A 24,367-nucleotide genomic window follows, 5' to 3' on the forward strand; every position below is an offset into this window, starting at 1 on the left:
CTTTCCAGTGTATAAAAGTCCCATCTCCTTCACACGTTCATGGCTTAGTTTAGTTAACTCTGGAATCAATCCAGTAGCTCAACACTAAACTCTCTCCAGAGCACCTATATCCATCCTCAGAAGTGATGACCGAAATAGAACGCAATATTCTAGATGAGGCCTAACTAAATTCCTATATACAGTGTTAACACTACATCTATTGATATGCCTGGTGTTGTCCTAATGGTTGCGGTGGCTAGCTTAAGATGTTAGGGTCCTGAGTTTGAGCCCCCGTCGTGCCACTGAAATAACACCAGGCGGGTTGACTCAGCCTGTCATCCTTCCGAGGAAGGCAAAATGAGTACCAGCTTACTGGGAATGGGGGCACCATCAGCGGGATGGCCGCACCTCCAAAAAGTGATGCAGCCAGGCAGCCACAGGTACATACAAACCACCACCACCTCTTGATTTATATTATATCCCCTTTGAAATAGAAAAAAAAAATATTGCACAATATCAATTGAAGAAACTGCCAACATTTTAAATAATACACATCAGCAGTCAATATTGTATTTTTCAACATGTAATATTTAATCAATCACAGATTCTCCATTTCATTTGATGTACAATCAATTACTTCTGCACAAATCAATTAATTTCTCAGCATAAAGCTACGTGTCAATGTGTGCCATCCATTAATGTTAAATGCCAGAGGTCACAGTTGAAATGTCACAATGGTAACTGTGAGCTACATCAAGACCATAACATTGGCTGCTTCAATTACCCAACGACGTGGGAACCAGATCTATAAACAGTGGAATCAATAACAGATGCGGTGAAAAATTAAGGACATTAAGATTTGTATTATTTGGAAATTGTCCAATTGCAAGAAAAACGGAACGAGTCGTTGTACGACTTCAAAATAACTGCTACATCAAAGGTTTAAATCAAATGTTAAAACTGCGGCTTCCCTCTCCGCTGACCAGGAAAGGATCGGCTACTGGTCTAGGACCTTGGAACAATTATTTCATTCAAGGAAAATGTCACATTCTCACCGCATCTCCCCGGAAGGTTAATCAAACAAACCCTCACATCGATTTCCACAAGATTGCTAAAAGATCAATATTTCAAACTTCTGGGGCTCAAGATCAGTTACGACAACTCCAGGGTAAAACAATAGATCAAAGCTGGCCCCCAAAGCCAGTCGTAGACTGGACATCCTCCAATGTGCCAAGTCCTTCCTTGGTAAATGTCAACTCCTCATAGCCTGCAAGGTCTTTGGTCCATAGCTTGATGGAATACTGCTCCCCCGTAGGGGCTGGTGCCTCCACCTCACAGCAGCACTCTCTCCTGGATACTGCATCTCGCACAAATAAGCAAAGTACAGGGCCTGGTGCTCTCTCATCACAAACCAGTGGTTGGCCTACTTTCTACCACCTGACTTCAAATCATGTTCCCTTTGGTGTTTCATCCCTCCAGGTCACACATGTTCTTTTGTTGCAAGTTGGCTGTGCACCATGACCTCAGGTCATCCTCCACCCATACCTATCATCCTTTTAATCAATCCGCATGTTCATTTATCCCCAGTGAATCCATATGCTGTTCCGCACTCTTCCATTAGCCTTGATTTTATCTACAGAATAAAAAATACTTTACAAAACCTTGAATCACTTTCAAGTTAAATTGGAAAATGTTCCTCGTAGTCTCGTTTCAAGAGGAACTCAAGCACTGGATATATTTTTTCACATGAAAATTTATTTGAAAAGCTGTAGACAGACTCCGTAGTGGATCAGGATGGAGAGCGTTGCTTGTGCTTTAAGCGATGTAAATCCGAAGCAGAACTTGGCCAATGTTTCCTCTAAATCTGGTGATGTTCAATTACGTCACAAATGCACAGCAGGTGTCAAACTTTTCGTTAACAAACTTTCTTGTGTACTTTACTTCGATTGACAAGGAAATGTGGGATTTGATGGGTTTGTGTAAGAATCATATGGCAGTACTAGTAAGGATGAGAGATACCGAGGGTTTGTGAAGATGGTGAGGGATGTGGGGGTAGAGTGGGGTGGATGGGAAGTTTACAGCAACACACAAACAGCCGTGGCCTTCGCACAGCGAAAAGCCATCACGTCAGAAATCATGAGGTCTCTTTAAACATGTCAAAGATCACAACATGGCCTAAATTGTGCCTGTCGATCCCAACGTCCATCTCGCAGAAAAGAATACATCTGCACATTTGATGTGTCGAATGACCCATTGCATAGATTAAAAGTGATCAAGGCAGATCCATGCTGCCTCCCCAACAAAGCATCAGCTTGTGACAGTCACGATCAATTCCTCCAGTTCCTTTTGGGCCTCCTCGTCCTGTGGATTGATAAAACAAAGTCATTCTCTCACTTGTATGGTAGGAAGACACTTTAAAACCGGAAGTCGAGAGGTTTTCAGTCAATAAATTACGTGAAAAAAAAAGTAGAATTTGACATGAATGAGTCGATTGATATGCCTCCACCCACGTTGGACATCAACCCACTATTACGTTTGATCTAAAGTTAAGGTCACATGAAAAATTAAAGGCCCTGAAAGAGAGAGAGCAAGAGAGAGAGGAAGCAGATAGGTAGAAGAGAGACAACATCAGATGCTTCTAACTCGACTTATGATGTGCAAAATTAATTTAAGGACTCCTGACCTTTGACCTGTTCATCCACAATTGAATCAGTTCATCTATGTCTATGTATTGCTGTCCACATGTATGTCACGTATGGTTGAAATCTCTCGAGTGGTTCACAAGTTATTGCAGGAACACAGATTTTCAATTAAAGGACACTTGACAGTTACTCGGAAAGCTTTGATCTTTTGAACCCAAAATTTAATCAGTTCATCTTCATATTACAATCCTTAGATATGCCAAGTTTGGTCAAAATTCTTCATGCTTCACAAGTAATTGTGGTAGCAAAACCATCACGCACAGACGGACAACTCAAAAACATAATGCCTTTGGTTGCAGAGACTAAAATATATACCAATAATCAGCAGATGCAAAGAATTATGGGTCTTATTTGACCAGCTGTCAAATGCACGTGGTGTTTCACAGCCAATCTGGAATATTCAATGGCAAGACAGCTGCATCAACAAAAGTTACTGGGAAAGTCATTGAAATAGCATTATGACATCCACCAGCAAAGGTGAACAGAGGTTATGCTTTCACCTGCCTGTCTGTCTTTTTGTTTGTTTGTCTGTGAGCAAGATATCTCAATACGTTTTGACGGATTCGGATGAAACTTGGTGGACAGGTTGGGTTTGTGGAAAGTATGAATCGATTCGATTTTGGTGAAGGTCCGAATCCAGATCTGGATACGAGAATTTTTTAATTTAAAAAATGATTTTTCACCATTGAGACATGGGGTCAAAAACTATATATAGCACGATATTTCAAAAAGTTGTGGACGGGTTTGTAGTGAAACGTAGGGAATCTAAGTTATAACCCAGGTGTAGTAACATCTCTTGCCCACTGCAGTGCTCTTATAAATATACGTCCGCTGAATGTGAGGAGCAGACCTGTGACATTTACGTGCTTACTTAGGATGGTAAGGAAATCATATTCGCATGAGGCTTGCTTGATTGTACTCGATACTATATGTATTCCTGATGCCTATTAGTGCATATGAATGATGGCCGTTATGTATTCTTCCTTAGATGCTGTTTGAGATCGATTCAGATTAAACTCGGATCGAGAAAGCGGTTGTGAGACTGATTTTACAACAGGGTTATGACAAAACTAGGGTGGATGAGTCGGTTAAGTGACAAGAACAACCAAATTAAATTTTGGTTCAGGTCCGGATCCTCATCCAGCCTATCAGTGGGATACAAAACAAACTGTTCAGCGACGGAGAGGTAACAGAGGATAGAAGGCAGTGCGCTGACAGTACAGCAGTGGGTCAGTACGTGGACGGCAACAAGCAAAATTATGAATGAATGAGAATAGGAGAGAAAAGGGGGAAGGAAACAGCAACCTGCAAGCAGCTGGCAAAGGTAAGTTGGGGAGGTTGCAGTGAATGAGGATAGAAAATATCACAGGGAAGGAGGATGACTTGAAGTGGTAGAGTGCTGCCAATTTGAAGTCCTGGATGCAAGAGTGGGATTGAATAAACTTCGGAAGGCAGGTTCCACAAGATATAAAAAGAAGGAATAAAGAAGTAGATGCGAGCAGTAAGCCTTGTTTTTCCTAGTTTTGCTGTTGTTGCATTCGTTGCTTAATTGTGCAATTACAGTGTAATTTGAGAAGAGACTGTGTTTGTTTGTTTATTTCGTTGACTTATATACACTCCTGAACAAGTCAAATTGAGTTGGAAACTTTTGGTTGTACTCGGGCTGTGCAATGGAAGGTTTGAAGGGGTTAAATAATTCAGTCCCAGGTGTTTGGGGTGGGGGTGGGAGGTGGATCCCAATTCTCTCCATGTAGGTGTGTATGGCATAACAACGTCCTGATGGGACGAAGTATTACAAGTCATACTAAAATATACCAATTCTGAAGGAATTAACCCATCCTTACAAACGCGTTCTTTGCTAGTCTATGAAATAAAAGGAATGTATCTGTCTGTTTGTTTATTTGTTTTCCCATTTCCTCTCTCTCCACTTTGAGCATTGTCAACAAACTTTGGATGAACAATGAGCAATGTATTACAATTCTGCTTGTGGCATCTAAGTTTATTTCCATCTCCTTCATTTATGCTGATTGGCCCAGTCTCAAAACGTTCACCATGGTAGATGGGTTTTGTTTTTGGTACTCCGTGGTGGCCAGATGCTGTCACGACATTCCGGTGGATGGCGCTTGAAGCACAACCGCATGGGATTGTTGTTGTCTTCATTTATTCACAGGATTCCTCTTCTTTTGCACATAGCGCTTAGCTGCAGACAGCATCGTTTGCTGGAGGCACCTGTGCCACTGTGCAGCGCCCCATGTAGGTGAGAGCAGGAATTTGGAATGTGTTCATGGTGTCGGCGATAGCTCGCCTCTTCTTCACGAAGGACTCCGTGGCATCTTTAACGTCCCCCAACAAATGCTGGCAGACGGGACGCCCAATTTAACGTCTATCTGAGGGACAGCACAAGCAATGATAAATCACCATGCCTCTGAAACACTGAGGTGACAGTTTATAGCTAGGTCGTGATTCGAACCCAGTCTAGACAGCTCAGAGGCAAGTGTGCGTACGTTTTGGCCATCCTGCCAGCCCATGACAGGATTGTTATTGTTGCTGTTATATGGCCTCCCATCCTCTCAAATACCATAGAATCCAATCACCCTTTCTTGAATGGTAAATCCACTATTATTTTTGTACCCCAACCCTCCGACAAGGTCGGAGATGGGGGACATTAAAATGAGCTCCGTCCGACCAATCATCTGTCCATGTACTTTTGTGTATGTGATATTTCAAAAATGGTTGAACATTTAGCTTTCATATTGCAGAGATCTATTCCTCATGACATTATCTCAATCTGATGAGATCACAGCTGTGATTGGCTGAATTATGTTGCCATGGCAACCATCTGGGTAACCTGGCTTGTGTACGCGATATTTTAAAAACCGTTGAACATTTCGCTTTCATATTGCATATATCTATTCCTCATGACATAATTTCAATCTAATTAGATCACGGCTGCGATTGCTTGAATTATTTTGCCATGGCAGCCATCTCGGTAATTTGGCTTGCGTACAATACTTCTGAGGCTGTTCTTGCCTTGGTGTGTGCATGTGTGCCATTGGTTGTTAACTCCATATGTTTGTTTCAGAAGGTGGAACAGAGCCCTCTCAGGTCGTGTGTGTGTGTGTGTGTGTGTGTGTGTGTGTGTGTGTGTGTGTGTGTGTGTGTGTGTGTGTGTGTGTGTGCGGTCAACCAGCCAAAAGGTGGGGGACCTAGAGTACCAGCTCCTTTTTCTTTAGAATGGTGCAAAGTGAAAATTGTGATTTCATCAGATGCAGTAATTCTTGACAGGTGTTTTTAAATGTTGAGTCTCATTTCTCTCCAGCCAATTCATAATACACTGTACTCACCTCTTGGGTGGACACAGGCATGAGCACTGCAGAATCCAACCATTTCAAAGCCTGATCGTTCTGTCCAAGCTCTGAATAACACTAGAAGAAAGACAACAACAGGTATGTGAAAATATTAATCAGTAAATGCTAGAAAACAACCGAGTACGTGAGATCTAAATACAGTAAATAAAGAACTCTGATATCATAAAACATTAACTGCTTTTAAAATTTTTATGCAAAATATTCATTTTTTATGCTTATGGGGGAAAAAAAAGATTCGTGTTTTTCAAACGATTCCAACTCTCACAAAAGCCTTGAAATTACCTTCGCCAGGAAAACATGGTTTTGCTTGGAAAAGCCAGGCTCCAGATCCTCTGTCTGCCGACGACAGCAATACAAATGTGTCATCCAGGACATATTATGGGCCCAAGCATCATGCAGAATAAAACAATATAATTAAATTTTAAAAAAATTGAAAACAGAGGGTCAACAACAAAACCTTCAAGAAGTATTGAAGAGCATCCTCCACGGTCGCACTCGGTGGTGTCCCGAAGAACGTTGCTGCGAGTTTCTGTTCGATCCAGGACACGCGGGAAACCTGGGTGAAGCAAACAAGTCCAAAAGTGCAACAAAGGTAGTCTTAAAGTGCAAGGGTGTTAGCTTAAAGTGCAAGAAAAAGGTAGTCGAATAACCACAGACCACAGAAGGTTGGTAGTATTCGGGAAACTAGCACATTACCCATAGAGTGATTGTATCAGCCCGATACAATGACACAGTCACACACACACACACACCTGCAGCCAATTACATTTTTACTGTGAGCAAATGAAGAGTGGTGGAAGGGCCGTTTCGCTGTCTCGGATGGATGTACTTGCTGTTGAACAGCCCGATTAAAGATTATAGTATAGAAGATATCGCATAACTATCTGTGAGTCTCAATGAGGATGTAAAATGAAGCGAAACACGTGAAATAATTTTTTTTTTAATAACACGTAGTAATTGTTATTGTTGTTACAGTCTGTGGTTGTCGTTAGTGTGCTCCTTCTGTATCCATCAAACTTTATTCTAAAGGGTTTCTGCTGTCATATAATAATAAAATAGCCCTGTGGGGGACTGACGGTTATTATCCCGCTGTTTTCGAGAAGACGTTAAGATCAATTACCTGAATTTGACGCAAACCCCCCCTTTTCAGCCTCTTGTATGGGGTAGATCCGGATGGGGAGCACAACTCCACGAGACCTTAATGTTCTGATGTATTGTACCAAATTTGGTCCATATCAGTCATGTAGTTTGTGAGGAAAATATGTTTTAGTGAATATGAGGGAATAGGGGAGGGAGCTCATGGCCTCCTTTCCAGGGGAGATATGGCCTTGAGGAGCACACCTTAAGGTTAGGGCATGGTCCAGATGTCTCGTGGAGAGTTTGGTCTGGATCTGTCTGGCGGTTTCTGAGAAGATTTCTGAATGAAATACCAATTTTTGGGGAAAACCCTCCTTTTACAGGGGGCATATCTGAATGGGGAGCACAACAACCATGAGACCTTGCTGTCCTGATGCATCATACTAAATTTGGTATATTATATCGGCCGGGTAGTTTGTGAGATGTTTTCATCAAATGTTAACGCACATGCATACATACGTACGGACAGACAGCCGGACACCGGGAGCCAATAAAATATTCAGAGAAATAACCTAAAAATGGTAGCAAGTTCCTGGTAGCAAGAGGTCTTTGACTTCGCACACCAGTAAGTACCAACATGGTGGTCAAAATTTAAAAATTGTGGGTGGCAGGCAAATTCTCCAACCAATGGGTGGAACTCGGATGCATGGACGGACGCACGCCCACATGGCTCCGTTTATAGTATAGAATAAGCGAGGCAAGTTATAATGTTAAGTCATAATCGTTTGCTAGAAATAAATGATAATAATGGGATAGCCACCAACTGGTGATGGCCTTTCTGGAAGGAGGCAACCAAGCTTGGTGTATTTAGGTGACCCCAGTTTTAACGCAGAAACACTCTTCCAAAATTAATCAATACTAGGGCATGCCCGTACTATATCTATATCTAAAATTATATCCCCCCCCCTCTATTTACATGAAATGGTTTGGTCCAAAGCGAACGGCTTGCGAGTACGGTGACAATCCCCCCCCCCCCCCCCCCTCTATTTACATGAAATGGTTTGGTCCATTCGCAAAGCCAAAGTGAACGGCAGTTACGAATCGCAGTTACGATGAATCGCAAATTAGTTTTAATTAGTTTTAAAACATAGTTTAACGGCAACATAGTTTGCCGACGGGAAATAAATGAATACGCTCTCAAATGTGCCATCCGAGGCAGAGTCTGTTCGCCACGTTCGGCACACGCGATAGCTCGCTGCTCTCTGATTGGTTGAATCGTTTTTTGGACATAGCTCGGTAACTACTTCTGCGATTAATTTAAAACCTTGAAAAGGCACATCCTCGGGTCCCCAGCAATACACCTGGCAAGTTTCAAGTATATCGGACCGGTAGTTGTCGAGAAACAGCGGTCACAGACAAACATACAAACATACAAACAAACATACACACAGAGATTAGTGGAATTATAGATAGATAAACCGAAAGCCACAAGGATATTTACATGGAAAGGACCGATTAATATTTACTGCACAGCAGGAAGGACAAATTTATAATTTCACACAGGGTTTGACAAGGATGAAGCGATTTTGGTGCTGGTCCAGATCCAGATCCAGCCCAACAGTGGGATGCAAAAAGTAAACTGTTCAGCCTGCCGGAGGTACGTGCTCTACCCAGTGCCGTTTTAGTTATAAATGCAATGCCCAACCTGCAGAGGACCAGGACTAAAGTTCTAAATCAAATCTCATTTTGTTAAGGATTATATAATAGTAAGCAAAGTAAGCAGGAGAAGTAAGTACATAGAGAAGAGGAAGAAGTTGTTTCTTGGGTTTGTTGATCTGGAGAAAGCATTCGATCGGGTTCCACGCAAAGTATTGACATGGGCATTGAGGAAGTTAGGAGTGGAGGAATGGTTGATCAGAGTAGTGATGGCAATGTACAAAAGAGCGCGCACAGCTGTAAGGACGAAGGACGGGAACAGTGGTGAGTTTGAGGTGAAGGTGGGAGTGCATCAGGGGTCGGTACTAAGTCCACTACTATTTGTAGCTGTGATGGAGGTGCTGGCTCAGAACGTAAAGGAGGGTTTACCGTGGGAGTTGTTGTATGCAGATGATCTGGTGTTGATTGCAGAAAGTATGGATGGACTGAAGGAAAAGATGAACACGTGGAAGGAATGTATGGAGACAAAAGGTCTGAAGGTGAATATCGGAAAGACGAAGGTGATGGCAAGTGGTAAAGCATGTGGTGAGGTGGAAAGAACTGGGAAGTGGTCCTGTGCTGTGTGTAGGAAGGGTGTCGGAGTGAACTCCATTCAGTGTACAATGTGCGCTGAGTGGGTTCATCAAAAATGTAGTGGTCTGAGAGGGTCATTAACCAGTGTGGCAGCTACATTCAAATGTAAGGTGTGCACAGAGGGAGCTGCAGATGGAGGAAATGTTGAGTTGGATCTTGGAGACGGCGTGAAGCTGGAAGGTGTGAAAACATTTTGCTACCTCGGAGACATGCTGAATGGAGAAGGTGGATCAGACTCGGCAACGGTTGCTCGAGTGAGATGTGCATGGAAGAAGTTTCGGGAATTGAGTGGCGTGCTGATGATGAGGGGAGTGTCATTGAAGCTGAAGGGAAAGATGTATGCTGCATGTGTGAGAAGTGTTATGATTTATGGGAGCGAGACATGGGTAATGAACGTAGAGCAGCAACGAAGGTTGGAAAGGGTGGAAATGTGAATGGTTCGACGGATGTGCGGAGTATCGTTGAGAGAGAGGAAGACAAATGATGAATTGCGAAAGATGATGGGAATAGAGCCTGTGATTGATGCTGTGAAGAGGAACAGGTTGAGATGGTTTGGTCATGTGTTGAGGAGGGATGAAAGTGACTGGTTGAGAAGAGTGATGGAAATGAATGTAGAAGGAAGTAGAAGACGGGGAAGACCGAGAAAGACTTGGCTAAAGATGGTGGAAGAAGAAATGCGGGCAAGGGGGTTAACAAGGAGAGATGCAGAAAATAGGGCAAAATGGAGAAGATTGTCATGGGGACCGCAAGGCTAACCCCCGCTCTAGCAGGGAAAATGGCCTTTAAAATGCATGTTGTTGTGTTGTTGTAAACAAAGTATACTACTCAAAGCCAAGTATGCGTCCTCTGTGTTTTGTCAGTGGAGAGATATAAATAGGACACAAACGACAACGGTATAGTAAAATCACCAGTGACATCAAACCCCTCATCACAGTTTTCCATTACGATTAGTTTCACAACTCATGTCAAACCTATAACCCACCTCATAACACCAACGACCAAGCATGAAATTAGACACAGCATCATTAGGATTCAGCTCGATTGCTCGATCAAAGTGCTCCTGTATGGCAAGATTTTAAAAAGAAAAAAAAAAACCGAGGGAGAGGGAGAGGGAGAGTACGCAAGGTCAAAGGGTCGGTAGGAAGCTGAGAAAGCAACCATCAACAAATATTGACAGTTGATAAGTGTGTAAATACAGTCGAACCAAACAAACTGCGAAATAAAAATTCAAAAACTAGTATGTACTTTATATTACGTTTTCTTTTGTGCATCCTTGTAAAGTTGTACATTAGTGATATAAAAGGCTAAATGTCATATTAATTTGGTGTTAGGGTTTACCAGAAAAAAATTAATTAGTATTATAGGGTTAGCCAAACAAACACAAAATTACACCAAATGATAGTAAATAGAAAGAAGTAAAAATGCATTTCTCCTTAGCCAGGGTTGTGTCTTTCCCGCCCAAAAGCACCCAAAGTGCCCAAAGTAAGGAAACGATTGCTGAAAATCCTATTTCCCTCAATATCTGGACAACTAAATGCATTTTTATAGTGATTGACCATGAAAACATTGGTGTAGACACCAGATTTGTGATACTGCCATGTATAGTTTTCCAGATATTGATGAAAATAGGATTTTCGGTAATGGCGTCCCTATTTTGGGCGATTTGGGCGGGAAGGCACCGGCCCTGACCCGGCAGCAATGCATTTTTGTGATGTGGGGGTAGAACCCTTTCAACCCACGTGGTCAGTTGCTTTGGCACTTTTCACTTGAATAAACCTTCTGGGCTCCTGGTCTAATGGTGGAAGAAGAAATGCGGGCAAGGGGGTTAACAAGGAGAGATGCAGAAAATAGGGCAAAATGGAGAAGATTGTCATGGGGACCGCAAGGCTAACCCCCGCTCTAGCAGGGAAAATGGCCTTAAAATGCATGTTGTGTGTTGTTGTTGGTTGCTTATCTAGGAGAAGGAACTGTAATTGCAAACCACCGCAACCTTGCGGCTTTACCCATTTATGGGAAAGGCTAAGTGAGTAAATGTTGATATAACATCCGGAATCGGAGTCCCGAAGGCAGTCCGATGTCGACTTCAACGTCCTTCTGGCAGCTACTGATGCCAAACTGTATTGGCTATGGACCTTCCTTTGGACTTCGTCAGTGATGTGAAGAGGGGGGGGGCCTTGTTGCATGGGTAACAACTGTTCCTCCATATCTATTTGCCCAGGCTTGCGGCTAGGAGAAGACACTCCAGCTTTTCGCATTGCGGCATCGACAAAACACAGGGAAGCACGAAGTTACCGGTTGTAGGCCTCAATACCCGATTGGCATAAAGCATGGAACCAAGGGTTGCGTCCAACGGTAGGACAGATTTTCGGATCTCGCTGGACAGCGAACGCATGCCTCAAGCTGGGCAGTCCCCATCCAGTAAGTCAGATGTTGTCCCACCACAGTTAACCTGCCCCAATGGGTGTGTGGGGCTTAGGGCTTTTGCATCCTGAACAGTGAACTGAAAAATATTGCACCATACAAAAGAAGAAACAATGGAAGAAAGATACCAGCACTCAAGCTACGATGCTGGAATGTATGCACAATGAGGACTTGTCTGTCAGAAGACCTCCAGGATATGAATGACGTCCGCAAGACTGCAATGATCAACAATGAAGGGAAGCCTCATATTGACACCAGCAAGACATCACATCCAAGAAAGTTGTTGTTGTTTCGTATGCAGCCTGGGGCTGCTGGTTGCATAATTTTCTGGAAGTGCGTCTGTGCCACTGATGCAGTGCTTGTTACCAGTAAGTTGGTACTCATTTTGCTGACCTCGGAAGGATGGCAGGCTAAGTCAACCCACCTGGTGTTATTTCAACGACGTGACAGGGACTCAAACTCAAGACAATGAGATGTTAAGCCAGCTAGCTTAACCATTAAACCAAGCATGACAATTTGCTTGGTTTGCCTGTATTTACACACATATCAGCAAATAAGTGTTGCATGGTCTCACCTTGAACAGGCATCCATGCTTGATTCTCTCTTGCAAAGTATCCAGAGTTGCTATATGACCACACATAATTCCTAACCTGGAGGTGAGAAAACATAATAGCAAGCAAAAGTGAACTATCAACAATAAAGAAATACGAGATGATTAAAATGACAACATCGGCACAACATACATCATACACCGCGCTGAACCAACCATTTGTGGCACTCGGGATTTTTCTGGTCCAGATCAACGGCAATACTCGCCAACTCTTTACCTAAGACACAAACAACCAAAAACTAGTTTTTTTAAACACAATTATTTTGTTTCCAGAGGTCATTTTGTGAATGTTTAGAAACAAATATGAATCACTTGTTATGACCGCAAAACCAGACTCAAGTTTCATAAACTTGGCTCGGCAAAGGCACTTGTGGAATTATATGTAGATACATAATATATAAAAAACGCAAGCAGAAAAACAATAAGCTGCAACAACAAAAAAAAAAACTAAGACGACGTCATGCAGAGCACAATACTTGCAAAATCCATCCCTCCCTCCCAAAAAGGTCGCCATGGATACATCAAATTGTCAATTTCATTAAGATTAAAATTGACGATCTTAATCAAGGCTCGGGTCAATCGGATTAAAATTGATGATTTTTTTAACATGAAAATTGATATTAGAAGTTTGACCTTGAGTTGACCTTTGACCTTTTGACCTCAAAAATAGTTGGTTTCCCAATTAAATGATGCAATATTTCATTTCCTAATTCAATAATTTTCCTAATGCAATTCAATACAGTAATTGCTGTTTAATTTCCAAGTTCATATGATAAAAAGTGACGATTTTTCAGGTGAAAATTAATGATTTTAGGAGTTTGGCCTTTCACTTTAAAAATAGTTGGTTTCCCAATTAGGTGAGACACTATACAATTGCTGTTTAATTCCCAAGTCAATCAGATGAAAAATGGGGATTTTAGAAATTTGATCTCCAGATGACTTCTTTCTTCTTTTTTTTGTATACAAGATCGAAGCTCGTGTAAGAGCTAAGAGCTCTTTGTAAGCCCTTTGACCTCAAAATCAATACGCTTCTCAATTGTGACGACCTCTACAACTTGGTGAAGTTTCATGACGATCGGTTTAGAATTGTGACCTGTAGGCGAGTGACAAACAGACAGAATAACAAACACAACCGACTAATATACTTGAAAACCCTTCAATTTTGCAAGTGACAAGAAAGTGATTGGTTGTAGTACACAAGCAAGTTCGATGGTGAATGCTGGGACGAGGCCATTTATTTCAAGTTTATGCTGTACCAGGTCGTTGGGCCCGAGGGTTCACAAATGATAAATTTCAGAAATCTTCTGAAAAATTAGTTATTGAATGCTCTCATGGAAAATAGCGATGTTAATCAACATCGCCAGACTGTTTTCAGTCCACTGCAGGATGAAGGGTTTGGAGCGGGTATCGGCATACCCGCCACACTTGCCGCCAGGACAGGAACGATTTGGCGAGGAAGTCTGGGCAGGAATTTGCATTTGGTTTGGGTTGTCGACGATAACTCGTCTATTCTTTGTAAAATACACTGTGGGGTCTTGAGCATCCAACGACAACCATTGCTGGCGGGCGTGTCTTCCTACTTAACGCCCTCCTGATTGATGCCACATACACTGACGTTTCATCCTGCAGGAGAAACACCAGGGCGACAGTTTATAGCTTGGGATCGAGATTCGAACCCAGGCTTGACAGCTCAAAGACGAGTACAAATACCTCTAAGCTACACTGCCAGCCCTCACATTATTATAGTACATATACGTACATACCAATAATTTTTTTAATGAGGTATATGCTTGTCACAAAACAAATTTCCCTAAAAGGCCTACGAGGAATTAAAATAAACTAGTGCGTGCCCGTACGTGCGGGGAGATAAGTACGTGGACATACGTACGTTGACGTACGTACCAAAAATAAGGCCTCACTGTCCGAAAGTTCGCATATCGCAGTTACGATTAATCGCAAATTAGTTTTAATGGCCAATTCTTCAATTAGCGTCAACATATTTTGCCATTTTGCAATTTCATCGCAAGGAAAAGCACAAAGAGAAGAGAACAACAAACACACACACGGTTCCTTCGCTGTAGCTTGACCGTACGTGCAAAAAAATTTTTTAAACTTTCATCGTTCCTTCGGTCTTCGCTCTCGTCCTTCACCGTTCCTTCACTCTCGTCCTTCGCTATTCCTTCGTTCACGTGCGTGGCCGTACGTGCAAACAAAAAACGTATGTGTTTGCTAAATAAATGGCCATAAATTGGTAACCACTTGTCCGATTAATAGCAAACCTTGAAAAGGCACATCCTCAGGTCCCCAGCAATATACCTGGCAAGTTTCACTTAGATCGGACCAGTGGTTGTCGAGAAACAGCGGTCACAGGCATACACACAGACAGACACACAGACACACAGAGATTGCTTGCATTATAGAGAGATAAATTAGCCCTCACAGACCAGTATACGCATGATGTTTCTTGTCAAGCTGATCCACAGCCAGTTCCAGCAGGTCGGAATGTGCCCGCGCCAACCGCCATAAGAGTTCAGCGCTGCCACCATGCTTGGAACAACAACAACAACAGCAACAGCAACAACAACAACAATAACAACAACAACTCAATAATAATATCGAAGCCTTCCCTTCCCTCCAGCGGACTTTATTAAAAGAAAGAACCTGCACAAATCTAAGTCATCAAACCTTGAGTCGTTCATTTTGCAAAAGCTGCATTGCTTGCCGTTTCGCGTCAGGTGTGCGGCCATGCAGGACATCTGTCTCCGTTAATATACGAGACAACTTGGTCTCGGATTCAGCAGGCGATAAGATGCCGTCATCATCACTACTTCCACTCTCGAATGAGCAAAACTCATCATCCGACTCGGTGCGAGCAGTGCTGAAACTGGTGAAAAGGGACAAAGCAAAATTACAATCAGGGTTATTCAAATTGTTCATCAATGTCATCAAGCGACCATTGTCCTTGATAACCAAAGTATTATCTTTGCAAAACATAGGATGTGCCTTATCCTTGAACATATTTTGTATGCAACGCGAGGCTACGGGACAGCATCATTGCTGAAGATGGCATCATTGCTGAAGATGGCATCATTGCTGAAGATGGCATCATTGCTGAAGATGGCATCATTGCTGAAGATGGCATCATTGCTGAAGATGGCATCATTGCTGAAGACGGCAGCATTGCTGAAGACGGCATCATTGCTGAAGACGGCATCATTGCTGAAGATGGCATCATTGCTGAAGATGGCATCATTGCTGAAGATGGCATCATTGCTGAAGACGGCATCATTGCTGAAGACGGCATCATTGCTGAAGACGGCATCATTGCTGAAGACGGCGTCATTGCTGAAGACGGCATCATTGCTGAAGATGGCATCATTGCTGAAGATGGCATCATTGCTGAAGATGGCATCATTGCTGAAGACGGCATCATTGCTGAAGACGGCATCATTGCTGAAGATGGCGTCATTGCTGAAGATGGCGTCATTGCTGAAGATGGCGTCATTGCTGAAGATGGCATCATTGCTGAAGATGGCGTCATTGCTGAAGACGGCATCATTGCTGAAGATGGCATCATTGCTGAAGATGGCATCATTGCTGAAGATGGCATCATTGCTGAAGATGGCATCATTGCTGAAGATGGCGTCATTGCTGAAGATGTGGCTGTGCTGCTGATGCAATACCCTCTATGGCTTAAGGAAGGAAAATTTAATTTGGTCAGGGTGCCGGCAATAACTCGCCTACTCCTCACGAAGGATACCGTGGGATCTTTAGAGTCTACCAACTAATGCCAGCAAACGGGATGCCTGGTTTCTTTTGTTCCTCAACTCTTATCTCCCATTTGTGGAATTTCCCTCTGGCGGTTGCACTCTTCCCTTCTGGGAACAAGCAAACTATCAAGCACCACCATTTTATGACATCCTCCATCCCAAACCGTGATCTTTCCGACTCCATTAGCTCTGCCTAACCTAATGGTCTTGCCTGTAGGTTATTGCTACATCCTTATATATGATCGCTCCATATACACATGATATATCTGTGTGTGTGTGTGTGTGTGTGTGTGTGTGTGTGTGTGTGTGTGTGTGTGTGTGTGTGTGTGTGTGTGTGTGTGTGTGTGTGTGTGTGTCTTCATCTGCCTCTGCGTGCATGCGTCTGTCTCTGTCTCTCTCTCACTCACTGCGCACGCGTCCCCCTCTCTGCGTGCACGTCCCTCTCTCTGCGTGCACGTCCCTCTCTCTGCGTGCACGTCCCTCTCTCTGCGTTCACGTCCCTCTCTCTGCGTGCACGTCCCTCTCTCTGCGTGCACGTCCCTCTCTCTGCGTGCACGTCCCTCTCTCTGCGTGCACGTCCCTCTCTCTGCGTGCACGTCCCTCTCTCTGCGTGCACGTCCCTCTCTCTAGCGTGCACGTCCCTCTGTCTCCATCAACTCCCTTGTATGATTTGTCCAACTCCAGCCACACAACTCCAATGTCAATGAATAAACTTTTTAACCTTCCGCCACCTCCTTCTTCCACGTACTTTGAATTTGTATACGAAAAAAACCCACACATTGTATCAACGTGTGCTTTTAACAAATTAAATATTTTTAAATGTAAGTAAATGAAAAAATAAATAAATATATATTCTACATGACTGAATATTTTACTGCTTGGAGGTTAAAAATTATACCAACAAAAAAAAATCAAAACTATATGAACAAAATTAACGCACAGACAACATATTGACAGAAAAGGTGGGAAATTTTTATATAAAAATAGATGATGAGTATTTATTTCATACATTAATGAGTATTTAGATTCACATAAATTAAACGTATTCATTATATATTATTTATGTGAGAATTAGACTTTTTTTTGCTAATTTTCTAAGTTTGTCGCTGCCATGCATTCACTTTTACTGAAAACACCCAAAGGTAAATGTGAACCACCGAGCAGCAAATCATTCACCAACATCATATTGAACTTTAACCTCTTTACAACAAAGAGTACAATTCAAAAATATTCGCCGACAACAAAATGCCGAAGTGATCGAGACACGAATGATAAAGCGGCGCAGACTACAACCAGGCCCTTCGGGTGAAACGAGTCAAAGGCCATAAACCTATCGATGTGCTTCTTGTACTCTCCTTTCGTGTGTCGCACCGAGCTATTGGCAGCACGGTATCAACACGAGGAAGCACGGACGTGTCGCCGATGCAGTGCCCCCTGCAACTTCACCGCGACCGTTTGCAGTTTGTTCAGGGTGGTGGCAATAACTCGCCGACTCTTCGTCGAAAGACACCGAGGCATCTCACTTGCTAATGCTAGTGGATTGGACATCCAGCTTAACGTCCATCCGTAGATCTGCTTATTGAGTGCAAGTGAACGTCACATTGTTTTTAGAAAAACGTCATCAGTAAGCCTCGAATGAACGATAAAAAAACATCTTCGGTCTTCCCCTCTTCATGAGCACAAAGTCAATGAGCGCTTTTCAATTACTGTACAAATGTTGACTTGTCCTTGTAATAATACTATTACATTTCTATACGGAGAGGTGACAATATTTCCATTGGTCAGGCGTGAGAAAACCGAATAACAAGAGCGACAATTGCTTTACAGGACATAGTCAGGTTCACTATGTTTTTTCGTTCAAAATCATGGTAGATTAGCAAACCTATACATTTTTGGAAACGTTATTACATGGAAAATCTGAAAATCAATGTTTACATTTGCCAATTCCGACCAATTCGATTCGACCAATTCGACCAATCGACCAATTCCAGTCGACCAATTCGACCATTCGACCAATCGCTTCGATCGACCATTCGACCAATTCGATCGATTCGATTCGATTCATCGAATTCGATTCGATCGACCATTCGACCAATTCGATTTGCCAATCAATTTGACCGACCTTTGCTTGTGTGGAACGGACTGTGAAAACGATGCGGACTATATTGTCGGATACGACACACAGGACAGTGATGACGAACTCTAAATGGCATATTCTGTAATCGTGTATGTTTGATGCCATTGACTGCCTGTGTATATTTTGTCATTGACTGCCTGTGTAGATGTGAAGTTATACTGACTGCATGTGTATATATGATTTTGCTGACTGCCTGTGTATGTTTGGTGATATGAATTATTGTGACACATTTTGATGTTATTAACTGCCCGTACAAAATGATAACGTGTATTTGATTATGCAACTTATCGCGAATATAAAGACAGTATTTTGCAATTCAAAACCTTTGATTCGTGTCTTACCATTCCCCATAGCACTAATTTGATACTTTCATTGGATTCCTTGTCCCTGAAAATATAGGTTTAGTATATTTTAAAAAGTTTTTAGGGTAATTAGAGGCAGAAATAGAACAAAATATGTATTTTACAGTGGCCATTTTGAAAATCCAAAATGGCCGCCATACAGGTATCTCTCCAAATGTAAACATTGATTTTTAGTTTCCTTATGCTATAACCTTTCCAAAAATGTATAGGTTTGCTAATCTACCATGATTTTGAACGAAATATAATTTATTGACATCGTGAACCTGACTAATACGTCCCCTACCGATGTGATGTTTTCCAAGTCCAAAAAAGGCATAACTCCATGAAAAATTGACGAAACGGCCTGGAACTCGAACTTGTCCTGTAACTTGTCATAATAAAACATGTACTATATTTCAGTTGAATATGTTAAAAGTATGGGGGGAAAAAAGGCTGAAAACCACAGGTGGGACGGACGGACGGACAGACAGACAGACAGAGCAAACCTATCGTCCCCTCCGGTGAAACGGGTAAGGGACTAATAAATAATTTCCACCGAATTCAAAGTTGAAAGATGGAAAAAATTCCCACCAGGAATGACGCAATATCAAAGTTAGAGTTAACAAAAAAGTTTTCCCGGTTTAACCCCCGTGACCCTAGGTCTCCATCCCCTGGGGCCTAAACCCGGGAGTCAAATCTAAAATATAGATTTGATGCGTTCCCCAATATTGATTGCATATATATAAAGTTTCATTAAAAAAGATTTAAAATGTGCCCGTAATTGCATTTTTACCTCACCTACCAAAGGTGGATGGAGGTTATGTTTTCACCCCTGTCTGTCTGTCTCAACTGAACGGATTCAAAAGGTTATGGATGGATTTGGACGACACTTGGTGGACAGGTTGGGTGTTTGACAAGGAAGAATCGATAAAAATTTTGGTGAAGATCCGGATCCAGATCCGGCTAGTAGAATTTTTTAAATGATTCTTCACCATTTGGAGATTGGGCCAAAAACGATACATAGCAGGATATCTCAAAAAGTTGTGGACGGATGATTTTGATTAAATGCGATTCTGTATTGTGATTTTCTGGTCTACTCTGGGATACAAAACGTAAACTGTTCACCTGGCGGAGGTATGCTCTCTACTGAGTGCCGTTCTAGTTCGGTATGCGACCTTTTGACCCCACCCTAGGGGGCGGGGCCAAAAGTGGTACTGCTCTTGCACATTCTTGTCATATGGTGATCATAACTACCAAGTTTGGTGAATTTCTGCCCAACTGTTTGTGAGGAGATAGCATGATGGACGGACAGACGGAGCCTACTCGGATATCCTAAAATATGACTGAATATATGACTATGGATATATGACCCCCCCCCCCCCTTTTTTTGTTTTACCTCATCCTGCAAAATCTCCCTCCTCAACCTCATCCAGAAAAACTTCTTCCCTCCTCAACCTCACCCATCAAAACCTCCTCAACCTCACCCATCAAAACCTCATCAACCTCATCTAGCAAAACCTCATCAACCTCATTGAGCAAAACCTCATCAACCTCATCCAGAAATACATCAACTTCATCCAGAAAAGCTCAATCTTAACCAGAAAAACCTTCTCAAGCTCAATTGAAAAACCTCCTCAACCTCACCCAGAAAAATCTCAACCACACCTGAAAACCCTCTGAAATCTTATCCAGAAAAACCTCCTCCTCAAGAAAAGTTCCTCAACTTCATCCAGAAAAATCTCAACCTCATCCAGAAAAATCCCAACCTCATCCAGAAAATCTCAACCTCATCCAGAAAATCTCAACCTCATCCAGAAAATCTCAACCTCATCCAGAAAATCTCAACCTCATCCAGAAAATCTCAACCTCATCCAGAAAATCTCAACCTCATCCAGAAAAATCGCAACCTCATCCAGAAAACCTCAACCTCATCCAGAAAACCTCAACCTCATCCAGAAAACCTCAACCTCATCCAGAAAACCTCAACCTCATCCAGAAAACCTCAACCTCATCCAGAAAACCTCAACCTCATATCCAGCAAACACCCTTGTAGCACCCACACTGAGACTTCCTCAATCATGTACATCATCAACACAACGTACGCCATGATCACCAACGCCAGGCCTCCATCAGTCGATATTAACACATGCACGACGTACATTCGCCACCATGTCCAATCCCTCCCTACCCGGCCTCGCTGCTCGTCTTCGGGCCCGTCGCAGCGAAGTAAATAGAATCTGATCCTGTGGAATCGGTCCGGGATCGCCGTGCCCGCCGTCTCGCTCTGCTCGACCCTCTCCTGGATCCCACAACGGTCACCAATTCATCCTGGAGATCGTGCACTTCCTGAGACAGCTGCGCGATGCTCCGAGCCAGAGCTTGTAAGCGCTCAGCCAGCAGCTCGGTGTCGCCGTTGACGGGCCGGAAGCTGAATTCCCGCCGAGCGCGGAACCACGCGAGGCCTACTATCCATCCGAAGCCAACAGCTGCGCCTGTCAGCACACCGAGCAAGCATGCCCTCCCGGATTGCCACCCCAACGTGGAATGCATCACATGCGCCATTGCATCGCCGACAGTGTCAGCGCGAGCACCAACGGAAAGAACGAGGCGGAGACTGCAATATAATGGGCGTGTGCAAGTCAGGAGAGGGCATGGACATATCAGAGAGAGGGCGTGGACATATCAGGGAGAGGGCGTGGACAAGTCAGGGAGAGGGCGTGGACAAGTCAGGGAGAGGGCGTGGACATATCAGGGAGAGGGCGTGGACAAGTCAGGGAGAGGGCGTGGACAAGTCAGGGAGAGGGCGTGGACAAGTCAGGGAGAGAGCGTGTACAAGTCAGGGAGAGGACATGTACAAATCAGGGAGAGGGCATGCACAAGTCAGGGAGAGGACATGGACAAGTTAGGGAGAGGGCGTGGACATATCAGTGAGAGGGCATGGAGAAATCAGGGAGAAGACATGGACAAATCAGGGAGAGGGCGTGTACAAGTCAGGAAGAGGACATGGACAAGTCAGGGAGAAGGCGTGTACAAGTCAGGGAGAAGGCATGTACAAGTCAGGGAGAAGGCGTGTACAAGTCAGGGAGAATGCGTGTACAAGTCAGGGAGAGGACATGTACAAGTCAGGGAGAGGGCGTGTACAAGTCAGGTAGAGGACATGTACAAATCAGGGAGAGGGCATGCACAAGTCAGGGAGAGGGCGTGTACAAATCAGGGAGAGGGCATGTACAAGTCAGGGAGAGGGCATGTACAAGTCAGGGAGAGGGTGTGACTTGGAAAACACGAAGAGAGATGGGTGGGAGGATAAATGAAAAAAATTTATTTCAAAAATTCAAAAAAACAATTTTTCATGCAGGTTGCAATATTCCTCCTTCTCTCTCCATCTCCTCTTTTCCTGTTCATTCATCCACTTGCTTATGGTCTCCAAGAGTAACTGTCAGTTCATATCCTATGTGCATACATCATGCATGTGACATTATATGTCAATCACCTTGCTCTTCCATGAGTCTCGATCTGGGAGAGAAAAAAATAACACTTAAAAATCAGAAAAACGTCGAAGTGACAACCTCGGTTTAAAAAAAAATGTTAAAAAATGTCTAGGCTCATGGAAGGGAATGAATAAATTAAATGAGTGTAAATTAAAAAGAGAGGAGAATCGAGTCACCAATTTGAGGAAGAGAGCGAGATGCAGTGCCCTCTGCCGGGGCTGCATCAGAACGGTATGTATATGTATGTATTAATTAATTCATTCACAGCACAACTCAACAACAAACATTCCATACCATTCGATACTCTGCCGTCTCAAAGGCCGCTATCCCGTTAGTTGAGGATGGATCGTCTTGTGCTCTTGATTTATGAAGGGCAAGGTCATCACGACACAATGAACGGAGTAAGCAAGGACGTGGACATCAAACCTCTTGAATTTATGACCTTCATAGTTCTCAAAAAAAAAAAAAAATCCCTGTTTGTCGTAAAAAGGCGACAAAAAGGGTTGGCGGCAGGAAGGGCATCCGGCCGTAAAACATTGCTTCAAAAAGGGGACCAAAAAACAACAACCACGGTCCCCGAAAAAGGCCAACCCCCGCTTGCGGGGAAAAATGGCCTCTAAAGGGGGGTCTAAAGGTGGGTATAGTTCTCAAAATGAACAGTCAAGCCAGAAAGACTTGTGGTGCCCCTCATAAGTCAATATTTTTCCATGTGCCACCTCTGAGTGGGGGGAAATAAACCCCCAACACCCCAGGCTCGTGCCAATTTATCTCCCAATCTAAGCAAGCCTGGTTTTTTTTTTTTGGTTTTTTTTTTTTTTGTATACTGAATCGAGGCTCGTGAAAGAGCTAACATTTACTTCACAAACAAATCGACCAGACAAACAAAATACACAAAAAGAGGGAGCGGAAAAACAAGATGGGGAGAAAAGGGGAAGCACACAAACACAACATCCGAGAGCAGGGAGATGTGTGGAAGGGAGAGGGCCCAGGGGGAGGAGGCATGGGAAGGGGGGGGGAGGGAGAAGTATAAAGCACAAGGACACCAAGGACTTCCAGGACAGAAGTTGGTATTTCAAAAAGGGGAATTGGGGTGAAATTAGCGGGGGTAGAAAAGATCAAGGTTTTGGATGGGGGAAGATAAGAGATGGTGGTGAACAGCTGTTTTAAAGACTTGGAGGGTGGAGTGGGATTGAAGAGAGTGAGGGAGTTTGTTCCAGAGGTGGGAGAAAAGAGGAATGAAGGAGTGAAGGTGAGCAGAGAGTCTTGATTTTGGCAGTTTAACCAAAAGAGGGTTGCAGGCAGATCTTGAGTGACCTGTAGGAATATTTGCGGGACAGAGCCCAGAGAGAGCTGGGGGGGCAAGGCAGGCCAGAGAGGAGTCGGTAGAAGATGGAAAGACCACCAACCTGCCTGCGGTGAGTGAGTGAGAGGCCCTTGGAGTTAGCTTCATCGCGGGAGATTCCAATGATTCTGAATGCTTTGGTTTCAACAGCGCGAAGGCGAGCTAGGTGTGAGGCAGGAGCACCAGCCCAGAGGGGAGAGCAGTATTCCATTGAGCTGCGGATGAAAGCCTTGTATGTGGTGAGGAGCTCAGGTGTGCCAAGGAAGGACTTCGCACGACGGAGGATGCCCAGTCGGCGACTGGCTTTGGAGGCCAGATTTGAAATGTGGTTTTTCCAGGAAAGATCACGGCTGATAGTGAGACCCAAAAGCTTGAGTGACAGAACTTCTTGGAGAGGATTATTCAGAAAGTGGATGGGAGGGTTGTCCAGTCGGTCTTTTCGGAGAGACATCGTAAGAGTGTGAGATTTGTCAGGATTGAAAGACATGTTTCACTTGTTTGCCCAGTCTGTGATTTTGTCAAGGTCTGCAGAGAGTGAGGAGGCTGCAGACTGCCGATCTGAGGGATGAAGAATGGAGCGACAGAGAGTAGAGTCATCAGCAAAGAGATAAAGAGGATTTTCAAGAGAGTCAGAGAGATCATTGATGAAGACCAGAAAAAGCACAGGGCCCAGAACTGTTGGTGTTGTTGGCTTAACTGGTTGGTGTTGGTGTTGTTGGTTGGTGTTGGCTTAACTGCTATGGTGGCTGGCTTGAGATTTTAAGGTCCTGAGTTTGAGCCCCTGTCATGAGTGGTCACGACTTCATTGCACAACAGAACATTCCCACACGTCCCTGGCCAGCT

General features: G+C 43.5%; 1 protein-coding gene across 1 annotated transcript; it reads right to left on the minus strand.

The window, feature by feature from the left end:
* Positions 1–546: 546 nt before the first annotated feature.
* Positions 547–21,305, minus strand: LOC137426877 (regulator of microtubule dynamics protein 3). The gene is made up of 10 exons (XM_068115865.2): positions 20,883–21,305; positions 15,132–15,330; positions 14,891–14,993; positions 12,603–12,663; positions 12,411–12,486; positions 10,398–10,475; positions 6,507–6,605; positions 6,332–6,385; positions 6,026–6,106; positions 547–2,340 (listed from the first exon to the last, which is right to left on the minus strand). Exons 1-10 carry the CDS (start codon positions 21,254–21,256, stop codon positions 2,287–2,289), a joined length of 1,179 nt encoding a protein of 392 aa, XP_067971966.1. The 5' UTR covers positions 21,257–21,305; the 3' UTR covers positions 547–2,286.
* Between the last annotated feature and the right edge of the window lie 3,062 nt (positions 21,306–24,367).

The sequence above is a fragment of the Myxine glutinosa genome, chromosome 5 (assembly GCF_964187855.1).
Source record: "Myxine glutinosa chromosome 5, kmMyxGlut1.1, whole genome shotgun sequence".
Classification (NCBI taxonomy): domain Eukaryota; kingdom Metazoa; phylum Chordata; class Myxini; order Myxiniformes; family Myxinidae; genus Myxine; species Myxine glutinosa.

Bases quoted from the DNA above. Each gene is read 5' to 3' on its own strand.
- LOC137426877 (XM_068115865.2), bottom strand. From the start codon at position 21,256: ATGGCGCATGTGATGCATTCCACGTTGGGGTGGCAATCCGGGAGGGCA. The intron at 10,476-12,410 runs GTGAGACCATGC...CTTGCCATACAG, and splicing joins AGCATGGATGCCTGTTCAAG to GAGCACTTTGATCGAGCAAT. The intron at 2,341-6,025 runs GTGAGTACAGTG...ATCAATCCACAG, and splicing joins TGCCTGTGTCCACCCAAGAG to GACGAGGAGGCCCAAAAGGA.